The 13,930-nt window shown below is 33.8% G+C and overlaps 3 protein-coding genes across 8 annotated transcripts in view; 2 read left to right on the top strand and 1 right to left on the bottom strand.

Annotated features, from left to right (window-relative positions):
• The first annotated feature begins 4,501 nt into the window (after positions 1-4,501).
• On the top strand, positions 4,502-6,760 carry LOC101203712 (adenine/guanine permease AZG2). Its single transcript, XM_004138212.3, has one exon. The coding sequence runs from the start codon at positions 4,704-4,706 to the stop codon at positions 6,366-6,368; it is 1,665 nt and encodes a 554-aa protein (XP_004138260.1). The 5' UTR covers positions 4,502-4,703; the 3' UTR covers positions 6,369-6,760.
• A 320-nt stretch (positions 6,761-7,080) lies between these two features.
• On the bottom strand, positions 7,081-9,189 carry LOC101203462 (probable phosphopantothenoylcysteine decarboxylase). Of its 3 annotated transcripts, none has more exons than XM_011654535.2 (3): positions 9,109-9,189; positions 8,206-8,560; positions 7,081-7,661 (listed from the first exon to the last, which is right to left on the bottom strand). In XM_011654535.2, exons 2-3 carry the CDS (start codon positions 8,509-8,511, stop codon positions 7,377-7,379), a joined length of 591 nt encoding a protein of 196 aa, XP_011652837.1. In that variant the 5' UTR covers positions 8,512-8,560; positions 9,109-9,189; the 3' UTR covers positions 7,081-7,376. The 3 variants fall into 3 exon arrangements, with proteins under 3 accessions (XP_011652837.1, XP_031738073.1, XP_031738069.1); XM_031882213.1 differs by having other exon boundaries at positions 8,206-8,554; positions 9,109-9,168; XM_031882209.1 differs by lacking the exon at positions 9,109-9,189 and having other exon boundaries at positions 8,206-9,084.
• Positions 9,190-10,554: 1,365 nt separating this feature from the next.
• Positions 10,555-13,930, top strand: part of LOC101217890 (callose synthase 10) — a 33,230-nt gene continuing 29,854 nt past the window's right edge. For 2 of the 4 annotated variants that reach the window (XM_011654490.2, XM_031890151.1), the window contains exons 1-3: positions 10,689-11,059; positions 11,669-11,766; positions 11,921-12,084. In XM_011654490.2, the coding sequence (XP_011652792.1) occupies positions 10,852-11,059; positions 11,669-11,766; positions 11,921-12,084 (470 nt within the window). In that variant the 5' untranslated portion in view covers positions 10,689-10,851. Of the gene's footprint in view, positions 11,060-11,668; positions 11,767-11,920; positions 12,085-13,930 lie in introns of all 4 variants that reach the window. The other 2 variants (XM_031890160.1, XM_031890158.1) reach the window with 2 other exon arrangements.

Genomic DNA, 13,930 nt, shown 5'->3' with positions numbered 1-13,930 from the left:
AAACCCACATGCTTATGTTCATTGTGTTGAAATTAAAATAAATAAATAAAAAGATTGTTAATGGATCATCGATACTAAATTAATTAATTAATCAATAAGCAATACTATACTAAGTTGAAAATTGAAAGTTTGGAATTAATAACTAAATTTATATTTCAAAAAATAAAACTACACTTTAGATACAACTTGAATAATTTAAATTCCTGTATCACACATCGATACACATAGATTCACAATAAAATCGAAAAAACAAACTGTATAAAAAGAAGTAGATCGAGAGCAATGTCTTTTTCCACATTATAAATCACTTAAATTTATTTTAACAACTTTAAAATCACTTCAAAACATACACGTTCTAAAAAAAAAGTTGAACTTTTATTTGGTTAGTACATTGATCAATTAATTGTTTGAAGTTTTTTTAGTTGAAAAAAACCCAAATTTAAAACATATTTATAGATAGATAATCTCGTATGTTTATAAACTATAACTTCATGTTTAAGCACAAAACCTCCTAAAGATTCCAATAATAAAATCAATATCTTCTTCAAAAATACAAAAAACTATAGATTGACAAACACGTTCTTCACTATTAACACATTCGAATAGTAACGTATTATAGTTAACGATATATAGGTAAACCGTAAAAGTGTTTTTTTTTATTTGATTGTTTGTATATATATATATATAAAAGAGATATCAACATACCCTAATGTAACTTTTGAAAACGGTATCTCTTCATTGTAAGTGTTCTTTTATTATTATTATTATTTAAGTTTTATGAAAAGGAATGATCAATACAACAAAAAGGTGAAGAATTCCAAACATGCCCTTATCTTATATTAGTTAACTATTAGTTAAATAGATTTGGCAAATATTTCTTGGGGTTTGTATTAATTTATATTTATTTTTGGAAAGGGAAAGTATAACCTATTAATTATTGGCTTTGTGTGATTGTGTGTATATATATATCGTTTAATAATTATATAATAAGTACCAAAACGCATGCGCAATCCAAAAATAAAATTGTAAGATAATGATAAGTGAGATTGATGTGGATCGATTTTTCAACTTTCTCAAAATAAACAAACTATACAAATAAAAGTTACATTGATGTTATAAAATAACAGTGCAAGAGAAGTTATGTCGAACTAATGTAAATGTATTAATTCAAGTTATGATGCACAATGGTATGATATTGTCTATTTTGGATATACACACTCATGGTTTTGCTTTTGAGGTATTGTCCTAAAATATCTCATATCAATGGAGAAAGTTGTCACCGCTTACGTATTAAAATCATCTAATGTGAAACTTTTCTTAAATCTCTAATCTTTCAATTGTGATATATTTTTAGTTTATACCTAAACTAATTAAGATAAGTGTAAGATGGATGAATTAAGTAAAACAATTATGTGAACAAAAAAAGAAAAGAAAACCTACTTCCCCTTTGTTGCCAAAGCTTCATAGTGAGCATAGGAGTAGGGTGCAAATGAATTATATTAATGGAGCGTGCCATTTGCAAATGACACATCTTTTTAAACTTTTCTTACTTTTGGAATTCAATTATATATATATATATATATATATATATATATATATATATATATATATATATATATATATAACTTAGTTTACATTTATTTATTCATACACTTTGAAATTTGAACCTATTCTTTGTTACCTTTATGTGATTATTAAAGTGATTAATTCATACAATTTTCTGACCATAGCCACCGTGGCACTTCATTCATCACTTAATGAGACATAAAACTTTACTATCAAACCTTACAAATATATTTCTTTATTTAGTCAGCCTTACACGCAACTCTATAGTTTAAAAACTTTATAATATAATAATACATGTATGTACATATATTTTATGTTTCAGTGGTAGATCACTTTGATGCAACCAATTTTAATTTACCTAGATTAACATTATAATCAATTCACATTTTGTGAGTATTTCGATTCAACCAAACAAAATCGGTATGGTTGTATTATTGTGAAATGACATGAGTTTAGAGCATAATTAACTTTTATAACAAGTAAACGAAGTTTATAATACAATAATATTATTATCATTAGTATAACTCAACAAATTTGAAAGGTTCATTTTTCTATAAAATTAACGTGAGAAGTTCGACCATATCCTATTTATATATCCTTAAACTAAAAGGACATATGAAATACAAATATAAAGAGATTTGAATATTTTAACAATTACAGATAATTTTAAGTTTTTGAGATCTTTACATTATAGAAAATATATGAAATAGACCCTGAAACTGCACCAAAAGCAAACCGTCTAACAAATTGTATCTCTCGCCCCAAATGATTTTCATATGTGCCATAAATATTTAAAATTTAGAAAATTTGTCAACAAAAATTGTAAAATAGACAAACTATTTACATTTCATGGCAAAATCAAACGTAAATGTAGTGATTTTTTTCTTCTCATTTAACTTAAATAGTTTATATATTTTTTCTTAGAAAAAAAAACCCTAAATTTTACTCTCTCTTTTTTCAAATTTTAAATATTATATTATTTGGTGTTTTTTATTTATAAAATATATGTTATTTTATTCCTTGAGAAAATGCAACCTTTGCATTACATATGCTTCTGTGTGACACCCACCTCAAGATTCCTCTTGATGTGTGCAATTTGATTATAATAGTTATTTTGTATTAAATAATAAAAAAGATACATTGTTGATTGTAATTTAAATTAATAATTATTATAATATATGCTTTTTTGATATTAAATTATGGTTCAAAGAATTTTCATTTTAATTTTGATTTGGAGAATTCGATTTGTTTGGTATATTCCAAATTAATCTTTTTGAGTGATTTGGTTCATCGGATTTTTCAGGATCCAATTTAGCCGCATCGATTGCTTCCCTCTGGTCAACAAAACTCAACTTTATCCTACAAACAATCAAATTCCTTTTCCTTACTTCTAAATCTTACTTTCTCTATTTTATTTCATTTTTTAAACATCAAATGGGATTTAATCTTATTTTTAAAACATCAAATGGGGTTCGAAACAAAATAAAAATGTTAGTCATGTGAATATAGTCCATCTTGAATTGGAACTTATCATTACATGATAGTCAACCGTAAACTATGACAGCTTTGGTATGTCGCTTAACGTTTTTTCATTTAATCGTTGTTATATCTCAGGTACATGTGCACCTTCAATACATTACCACATTAAATAAACAATTGTGTATATATATATATATATACTCAACCCCATGTTATATATTTCCTGCAAGAGAGTACCATGTTGCAACGAGAAAAGGAAAATGTAAACTAATGACATTCATTTACCATCCTTGTTAAGTTTTTTTTTTCTTCTTTCTCCAATCGAATTGTTGTTTAGTTATGCGTTTTTCTTTTTTATTTGTTGTGGTTTGATGTAATCGGTAAGTTTTTATATGGAAATCTCTACTAGAAGAGATATTTTTCTTGCTGTTTTCTTTGTTCGAGATGCAAGTTGTCACGTTTAATCTACATTGGATTATTACTTATGTCTTTATTCAGTGCATAATCCGATTTAGATTTACGAAACCACATCCTTCTTCTTTATAAATATCATCCCTTATCAAAATTCAAATTCTAAAATGGACATTTAATGCGGTATTAGAAAACATAAAAGTCGAAGAAAACTTACCTACCAAAATAAGATATATATATATATATATATATATATGTTTATGGACAATATCAAAATAACATTAATTACAAATTCAACCCATATTAAGTAACCTACTAAATTTTATTCTATACTATCAATCAAATTGTTTGATTATATAGATAGATAGATATAATGAGAATGATTGTGAGCATATTAGGAGATGTGGGTTTAGTAGTTCCAAGATCCAGTGATTGGTATTGTATCGGTATCCACATAGAACATGATTACAACTTCTTGCATTACAACTCAGTCAGAAGTCAACTTTCAAACTCGTATTAAATTATCACCAAATATAATATATGTATGTATGTATAGAATATGATTGTATTTCCATAATAAATTAAATGAATGAACCTATAGTGGGATTATAACTGCACTCATAAAGCAAAATGATGGAACTGTAACCGCACCATTAATTTCTTACGCCATCTTCTTTTAATAAAATAACAAACACAGACTCAAACCAATAAATTTAAATTACCTAATTTACCCGTTTATTATCTACTAATTTAACGTAACAATTCAGTTAATTGGATAGAAACTGATATGAAATTTTAATTTAGAGACTTCATGTAAATAAAGGCATTTTTATTTAGCAAAATTTTAGATTATATAATTTATAGAAATAATAGACTTTTATCATTGCTTATTTATGTAAAAATGTATGGTAATGTCTAAATGAATTTGTCGAACTAAAAATGGTTAAAAAACCAAAATACTATAATATATAAAGTAAAGAAATAAATAACAAAGAAAGAAAAGCGTGTTAGTGTTCACAATCATCACACTTCTGTTTCTTTTAAAAAACACTTTTTAACCCTTTTTCCATTCCCAAAGAGACTTCTCCCTTACCCAATTCCCCCTTTTTGCCTAAAATTCTCTTACCCAACCTCGCGTGACCCACGCACCCTCTTTCTTCTTAGTCTCTACGTATATTTCTATATAAATCTCCTCATCTCCATCCTCCTCTCAACCACCCACCATTCCCCAACATAGACACATTTCTATGGGCGGTGGCGGAGGAGGAGGAGACAGCGGCGGCGGCAGCAGCAGCAGCAGCAGCCACAGCCGCAGCCGCGTCGGAACTCGAAATTCATGGAACAAAATGGAGAAAGCTTTAAACGATGCAATTGCACGCAGTGTAGTGGGTAAATATTTCAAACTCGAAGCAAGAAATACCTGTTTCACCAAGGAATTACGAGCCGGTTTAGCCACTTTTCTCACAATGGCTTATATCATCACTGTTAACGCCAATATCCTCACCGACTCCGGCGGCACGTGTTCAATGGCTGACTGCTCTGCACCGGTGAACGGAACCGCCACGCCAGATTGCATGTTAAAGCCAAATCCCGGCTACGAAAACTGCCTTTCGAAAATCAAAAGCGATCTCATGGTCGGTACTGTCTTATCGGCTATGATTGGTTCGTTCGCTATGGGAGTTCTTGCCAACCTTCCTTTGGGCCTTGCTCCAGCTATGGGCCCAAACGCGTACTTGGCCTATAACTTAGTCGGCTTTCATGGATCCGGCCCAATTAAATACCAAACCGCGTTGGCCGTTTTCTTGGTTGAAGCTTGTCTGTTTATTGCTGTTTCCGCGTTGGGGATTCGTGCAAAGCTGGCGAAATTCATACCTAATTCGGTTCGGTACGCTTGCGCTGCTGGGATTGGGCTTTTCATAGCGTTTGTGGGCTTGCAAGCCCATCAAGGATTGGGCTTAATTGGGCCTGACTCGGCTACATTGGTTACACTCACGGCCTGTAGCCGTACAAATCTAGAGACGGGAGAATGTCTTGGAGGAAAAATGCAAAGCGCAACGTTTTGGCTTGGTTCCATTGGCTTTGTAATAATGGCCTATGGACTAATGAAGGATTTAAAAGGGAGTATGATATACGGCATCGTTTTCGTGACTTTGGTGTCATGGTTTAGAGGCACGGCTGTGACGTATTTCCCTCACAGCCCACTCGGCGACGAGAGATACAATTACTTCAGAAAAGTAGTGGACTTTCACAAAATCGAGAAGACAGCCGGTGTTGTTAGCTTCAACGGTTTCAACACGACGGAGGTTTGGGTAGCGCTAGCGACGCTGTTTTACATCGATGTACTCGCGACGACGGGGACGCTTTACACCATGGCGGAAATCGGCGGATTTGTGAACGAACGAGGGACATTCGAAGGTGAATACATGGCGTATATCGTCGACGGTTGTTCGTCAGTAGTAGCGACGTTGCTTGGAGTTTCGCCGATTGCGACGTACGTTGAATCGTCGGCGGGGATAAGAGAAGGAGGGAGGACGGGGATTACGGCGATAGTGGTGAGTTTTTGTTTTATGATGTCGTTGTTTTTCACGCCGTTGTTGTCGAGTGTACCGCCGTGGGCGATTGGGCCGTCGTTGGTGATGGTGGGAGTGATGATGATGAAGGTGGTGAAGGAGGTAGAATGGGGGAATGTGAAGGAATCGGTGCCGGCATTTGTAACGATGGTTTTGATGCCATTAACGTATTCGATAGCGAATGGGATTGTGGGTGGGATTGGGGTGTACGTTGCTTTGAGTTTATACGACAACGTTTTGAGGTTGATGAAATGGTTGATGAAGATGAAGAAGGTTGTGGCTACAGAGCAAAATCAGGTCTCGGCTACTGCGGCCAATACAGAGTTGATATCTGTAGTTTAGATTAACTTAAGGGCTTTTTGAAAAAAAAATGAAGAACAAAAAAGGTACAAAGTATTAGGGGATGGGAGGAATGTGTTTGATCTACTAACAATGGGGGCAGGATGAAACTAAATGGTTTTTCTTTTTTCTTCTTTTGGCTTTACTTTTAGGGGTATGTTCAGTGGAAGTGGTGGTGGCATGTATATGGGGACACAGAGGCATTCCATTGTAATAGATCAAACACTTTTTTTTTTTTCCATTTTTTGTGTATTAAGTAGTAATGTTTTGTTTTGGACTACCAAAATGTTAAATGTATAAGAAAAATAATTAACTATTTTCATCCTTTTTTGTATTCTTTTTCCTAATAGTGATGTTTAATGTTGAATGAAATGATTAGGTGATTTAATTTGAAATTTTGAGAGTCGTTAGAAGACTACAATAATGATTTTTTAATTTGTTTAAGGTTATATTAGTCCATAATTTTTCAATGAACTTTGAATTATTTTGTGTATTTGGTGTTGAGATTTTTTATTTATTTGATTAAACATATACAAGAGTAAAAAAAAAATAAAAAAATTCAAATTTATACTAAAACATATTAAACATGAAATAGAACGTTAAGAATGGAAAATTACATAATTAAAGAAAACAGATCTTAAACTCCAATTTTCTTAAAACAAGAACTGTTCTTAGATTAATTCCACAATTGTATGTGCTGCCTTGAACCGTCGAAGATAGAAATTAGAGAGCAGTGCTATTTATTAGTGTAAAAATATGGTTTGATGTCAAGTAAGATTACACAAGTGAGATGATACAATTGGGAAGAACAAAAAAAAAAGTGAACGAAACAAAATTCATTTACAGCCTACCCATCCCAATCTCAGTCAGACCAGAAGAACACAATCACAAAGGCTTGACAAGATGGATGGGGCAGATATATTATTGCAGCTTCTAATTTGTATGCAACCCAAATCATCCCATTTGCCAATCAACTTAAAGAAAAAATGGCCATCTTCCACGATTTTACAGTTACTGGTGGGCTGTTTTGTTTTTCTTACGTTGTAATTCCATGAAGAGAACCACAGTTGCATAAATGTGGCTTGGTTCGGCCATGACACCATTGCATCGTTCCATTCCATCTGCCACTGGTCGTATAAGCGTAATTCCAAGATCATCAACAAGCACAAGATGTCTTTCAGTGAAAGAATTATTCCACATCAAGGCGTTCATGGCTGGTGCAACAAATATAGGCTTGGTGTAGTCCCATGCTCGTACTATGCAAGTTAATAGATTATCACACAATCCTCCCGCGATCTGATAAGAAACATGGACATTGATAAAGTTTACTAAACCACAAGATTTATTTGGATCAAAACCCCATTGGTGTAATGACAGATAAACATGAGAACCTAAATAACAAACCAACTACATAGCCAATGTTCATACCAGGACCTAGAGTAAAAGAAACTAAAATATTTGGAGAAGAAATTTAAAAAGAATGCCAAGATTTGTACTTCTGATTAGAAAACAGAAAGGGTGTTCGTCAAGTAAGTTGAATCAGAATAAATACAAGCCAAATGCACAATATCTAGTTGCCCCAACTTAAGAAGTTGAGTCCATCAAAATTAAAGTTGGTCCAAGATTCTTAATGCACGAAACATAAATTTTTTAGTTAAATGAAGAGCTATGGGACATCCGTCAAAAGCTGCACAAAACTAAAGGGCACCAAGTGACAATGATGCTCTGCCTGTTAATTACAATATAAGTTTAGTTATGGGTAGTTAAGTTATATGTTTAGCTTGAAGTAGAGACTGAAAGGCAAGACTTGTATAAATAATGATCAATCATATAATATAACCTTTCCAAGTGTGTTTGCCGAGAGTGGAGCGATAACCATAATATCAGCCCAGTTGCAAAGATGAATGTGAAGGACATTGTCACCAATTTTCTTCCAACTGGACCAATCATCGTCGTCGATGTAAAGAAAGACGTTCTTTGGGAGGGCTTGTCGATCGATGAAGAACAGCGCTGCTCTTGTGGCAACCGCTCGAACGTCGGCCCATTCAGAAAAACATTGGCATATGGTTCTAAACTTCAATGCCGCAACACTCCCACAAGCAGCAAGAAGAACGCGGGGTTTTCTTTGCCTGTTGCTGACTTGCATTGACACCCTTTCTGTAGAAACCGACTTCCTTGAATTCAGGATTCTGTTTCTGCAGCAAGAAGAATTTGTGGGCTTTTGTTTTGAAACTATAAACAGAATATTGACGAAAAAACTAAGGAAACCACAATAGTTTTTCGATTTTCATCCATCAATGGGTTGGTTTGGTACCAACATGCATCATAACAAAATTCAGGTTAATGTTTTCCATCCAAAACAAATCATAAAGTTCAAGGGTTGAAATTTCAGATTCCTCGTTCAACCTTGAAATCAACTTCTTCCATGTAGCGATAATGCACATTGACATCTAAACATTAATCAGCAGTTAAAAACACAGTAGATAACAGGAAAGAAAACCCATTAACTTGATTCAGCATCGGAATTCAGCTCAATGGGCTCCAATCCAAATTCAAGAACCAGAATTTCAAAGTAATTTGACACTCAAAATTTTACTGCGACAATTGTGGATTCTTGCAATAAAGAAGTCAATAGTGGTTTAAAAATACAAAATCATGAAATTGTATGTCATTTATTGGTCGCTGGCTTCTTTGTTAATGAAAATGCATAGAATTTAAAAATGGAAAAGAAGAAACAACAAACCCTTGTAGTGATTTTATTCCTCAAGAGCCTGATGATGATGAGTCTCCTCAATCTGAAAAGTCTGAATTCTAATATGAACTTGGGATATTAAGAGGGAAACTCTTGTATTTAAATAGAAGTGTTTTTATCACAAAACGACACCGTTCGGGAAAGGGTGGAAATGGGCCATGCCAGACAGCCCATAACAAAAATTTAAGTATTTAACTACAACTTTGTTGCATTTAAAAAAAAATACTTTGTATGATGGGATCAAAGTTTTAAATTGAGTTTGATAATCGTTGAACCATGCTTGATATGAGGATGTAAGGATGTTTTTTGTGTTTGAATTTGATTATAAATGAAAATTTCAAGGTCGGAAAAATAACCTCAACCCATGTAATATAACAACCCAAACAAACAATGGATCACCTCATTTGCAAAACGACACATCGACTAAAGGATGAGACAAGCATAGTAAATGTCAAAGCATCGATCTCTTCAACAAAACCAAACAAATTCCAACTCTTACGTACTGAAACACTAATGATTTCAGCACAGTCTGACTCAACAAAAACATGATGATGACTTAATGAGGTCCATGCTCGAAACAATGAATGATATGTTCCACACCTCTAATCACCACAAGGGTCTTGAAGAGCTTGATGGACCACTTGAATTGCAGCAAGAACAAGAGAGTCATAAGAGTCGTGGATAATCTAATCAATCACATCATAACTATCGAAGTCATTCTCAAATCATATGCTTTCAATACCGATGTCATGGAACTTATTAATTAAAACAGTAAATGCATTTCATTGAAATATGACCGGTAACATTGAAAAACAACTAAACACATAAGTTTTTCGTAAACAGTTCAAACACCTCATATCATGTTTACAAACACGTCACATTTTACTCACAACATGAGTTTACAACTAATCAATAAGCATTACAGATAAAAATCTACAAGTTTACATAAAACTATCAACAAAGCGTAGAAACGATAGATGTACAAAATAACTAAGATTTATGTATCAAGTAGATTATTCTTTGAAAAGCAAGCCACCAGTACACGAGCAACAACTAAGGCAAGTGCGAAGCAACACCTATGGGATGAAGTGCACCAATAACATTAAGGTTTATTTCAATACTCGGTGGTATTTAAAAAATTATCGTAACCATCATCTTAGAGGGGAAAAAAAATACAAGAATTAAAATAGAGTAAAACACAAATTGCATAAGAAAATGAATATTGTCACTATTTTCACTTTACACGCCATATGGTCACGAAAGTTTTCAAATACTTATGTACTAAGTCAAGGAAGATATTAATTATTAATTTTAAAAACAATAAAAAAAAGTGAAGAAAAATACGAAAAAGAAAAATCAGAGAGCGCGTAAGGAAAAGAAAGAACCAAAGATGCGATAACGGGCGAAGGCAACCGCTGGTTTCCCACGACGGGCGGACTCAAACGTCGATTGAAGAGACCAATAAAAAACGAGTGAGGGTAACTGAGTAATTTCATATGGCGCCACCCAAAAGCGAAAACGTTGTTACTTTTTGTTCCACTGTCTTCTTTCCTCCGCGTTTTAATTGTATTTCTTCGTGAGTTACCCTCTTCGTTGCTATGCTTTAATGTCTGTAATCTGGAATTTCGTCTTTTCGTTTTTGATTTTCAGCTGAAATCGATCCGTAACCTTTGAAGGTGAAGTGGTTTATCGGCGTTATCGGCGTTATCGGCCGTCGATTTAGCGCCGGGAATCATGGCGAGAGTGAATGATAATTGGGAGAGACTAGTGCGTGCGACTTTGAAGAGAGAGCAGCTTAGAAATGCAGGGCAAGGCCATGGGAGGACTCCCAGTGGGATTGTTGGAGCCGTGCCACCTTCTCTTGGAAAAACTACCAACATTGATGCTATTTTGCTGGCTGCAGATGAAATCCAAGCGGAGGACTCCACTGTTGCTAGGATTTGTAAGCATTTCAAATCCATTTCCTTCTTCTGTGTGTGTGTGTGTGTTTTGTTTTTTTGTTGTTATGAACTTCATCATGGGCATTGAGTTGGGTACCTTACGAAGTCTGATTTCATCTATCTATGGCTTCTGTTAATGATCTCCATCTCTCACATTTATGCATAGAAATGTTTTATCATTTGCCTTTTTTCAGTTTTGAACCGTGTATATGAGGCATTTGAAGGACTTGCACATGTCTTAGTAAATGACGGAGTGGGTGGGAATGGTGTATTGTTATGCCAATCAGTTATCCAGATATAAAGCGGAGTTTATAAGTTTTGTAGCTTTCATCTTTTAATATTGTTTTAATCTATTAGAAGTTTGTACTTCAAGTCCGTAGTATCAATTGACATGGAACAAGTGATGATGTGAAAATTTTGAATTTTTTATTTTTGAATTTTGACGATTTAACTAGCCAACTGTAGGTAGTAGTTTCTTTTTGATACATTAGACTTTTGCAATGAAACAAGTTTCTCTAATTTTTTTTTTGCTCAACTCATTGAAAAGCCATGGCCAAGGGATAGATTTTTCAGTACGTGCATGCTATTAAATCTGTATTTTCCTATTTTAGTGTGTGAGCAGGCATACAGAATGGCTCAAAACTTGGATCCTAACAGCGATGGTAGAGGTGTTCTTCAGTTCAAGACCGGATTAATGTCTGTTATTAAGGTATAATGTAATCTGATTCAAATGTCCATTTTCGTAAGCAGTCTTAATTATAATGTAAATGTTATAATCTAGTTACATTTTTGGTATTTAATTGAATTATTTTAATCAGTTTAAACTGGAAAGTAAAACTTTAGTGACATGATATCTATTGCAGCAAAAACTTGCAAAGAAGGATGGGGCATCTATAGATCGTCATCGTGATATTGAACATCTGTGGGAGTTCTACAAGCAATACAAGAGACGACATAGAATAGATGATATACAGAGAGAAGAACAAAAATGGCGGGAGTCGGGAGTAATCAGTGCTAACTTGGGAGAGTACTGCCCTTATCCTTCAATTCTAATTTTTTGATGTCCATCAATTACACATTCACTTGCATGCCATATTTGCTGTGTTCTAAATGAACACTACAGTGTCTATTAGAACCTATCATTAATATGATATGAAATTTTGCTATCTTTTATAAATATTTTCAGTAGTTAGCCATTTACAATAATTACCCTTACTATTATTATTATTTTTCTATCCATAACTACTTTATTTTGCATTTAATAAATGCTATCCTATTTGATCCCAAGAGGAGTATTGTACTGTCAAAACACCAGGTGTTTTCTTTTTCCTTAATGTTAATTATTTGGATGCTTGAGATCACCATGGGTTTGCCTCGTGACCACTAGGGTCAATATATTAGTAAAATGTTTAGAGAGAATGATTTCAAGTTGTGAAGGCTATGTACTTAGAATTTATTATCCACGAGTGTGGAGAAAAAATATAGTTGGGCTAGAAAGTTTTCCTGTGAGAATAGTCAAGGTACATGCAAGTAGACTTAGACACTAATAAAAGAAAAGTAATTGGACGGTTGTGATAAATTCTTGAACCTCATGGTATACTCACATAGGAAGAGTAAGGGTGGAGTTGACGAGGAGTGAGCACTTTTGTCAAAGTGGCCTAGCCTAGATGTTGGTGAGATGTTTGGGTAGGATCGAGTATATTGTGGTGGAAGGATGAATGCATGATATGCTTTTGGCGATGATATTACTTTAGATGTCAAGGGCCTCTTCTCTTCTTGCTATTGATATTGTGAGCCTCTTGTTGGGTGTGGTTAAGGTTTTGATGTGGGATTTGGAGAATTTGTATCTTTTACACCTTCAATTTGTTGATGATCACCTCCTTGGGTGGAGGGTTTTGACTTTAGGATTGGGAGAAGGGTTGTTTGTGTTTGTAGGTTAAATCCTTTGGAGGACTTTTCTTCTGAGTCATTCTTTAGGATTTTATTAGATCCCTTTCCTATGGTTGAGTTGGTTTTTAAAGTCTTGTGATGGATTAACATATCAAAAAAGTTAAGTTCTTTTCCCATGTCTTCCTTTGCTTTCTGATGGAGAAGACAACAGAAAGGACCAACGAGCGAAGGCAACTTCCTCTTAAGCCGATCCATCGTGTTAGCACAACCATATAAAACTTGATAAGTTTTGCATGTGAGCACATGTAGAATCCCTTTTTTTGTAATTTCATTTAATCAATGAAATGTTATGCTGTGACGTGTGAGTGTGAACACTTGGATTGTTTCCATCAACTTTCTTCCTGTGTGTTGTGCATGGAATGGTGTATTCTTTCTTGGCAATATGACGTGGATCTTGATCATTTTCTGTGTGTTGCCAGCTCTCTTATTTCCTTTGGACTTGGGGCTAAGCTTGTTTGTGATTGATTTAGCTTGTAGCAAAGATTATTTTTCTATGATTGAGGAGGTAGTCTTGAACTCTCCCTTTCGGGGTAGGGGCAGAGTTCTGTGACATGTTTATTTTGTTGCTATTTTGTGTGGAATTTGACAATAGAGAAATGGTTAAACTTTTAGAGCGGCTAGGTATGGCGTTTGTTCTTGTTCTGTAGTTAGCGTTGAGACTTTTTTTGTGGGCTTTTTCTCTGTCTCTCTCTCTGTTTTTGGTATGTCCTTGTGTATTTTCTCATTTTTCTCAATAAAAGCTTAGTCACTTATTAAAACAATTCTAGATGCTTGAAATCTACTTAACAATTTACCAAACAGTTTCATCAATTCATATTTTTTTACCAAACAGTTCTCTGAAAAATACTTTTGCTGCTGCTTGGTAAATGACATTGCCCAGATCATCATGTGAAAGCAGCTTTTGAATTACATTTCCTTCTGTA

This window comes from Cucumis sativus, chromosome 1 (genome assembly GCF_000004075.3).
Source record: "Cucumis sativus cultivar 9930 chromosome 1, Cucumber_9930_V3, whole genome shotgun sequence".
NCBI classification, from domain to species: Eukaryota; Viridiplantae; Streptophyta; class Magnoliopsida; order Cucurbitales; family Cucurbitaceae; genus Cucumis; species Cucumis sativus.
Note: the sequence above shows the minus strand (reverse complement) of the source record. Positions and strands in the feature narration are given on the sequence as shown.

What these genes read in the sequence shown, in the direction of transcription:
- LOC101203712 (XM_004138212.3), top strand. Translation starts at nt 4,704, where the DNA reads ATGGGCGGTGGCGGAGGAGGAGGAGACAGCGGCGGCGGCAGCAGCAGC.
- LOC101203462 (XM_011654535.2), bottom strand. Translation starts at nt 8,511, where the DNA reads ATGCAAGTCAGCAACAGGCAAAGAAAACCCCGCGTTCTTCTTGCTGCT. An exon ending in CGGCAAACACACTTGGAAAG is followed by an intron (nt 7,662 to 8,205) that starts GTTATATTATAT and finishes GTTTCTTATCAG; the next exon opens with ATCGCGGGAGGATTGTGTGA.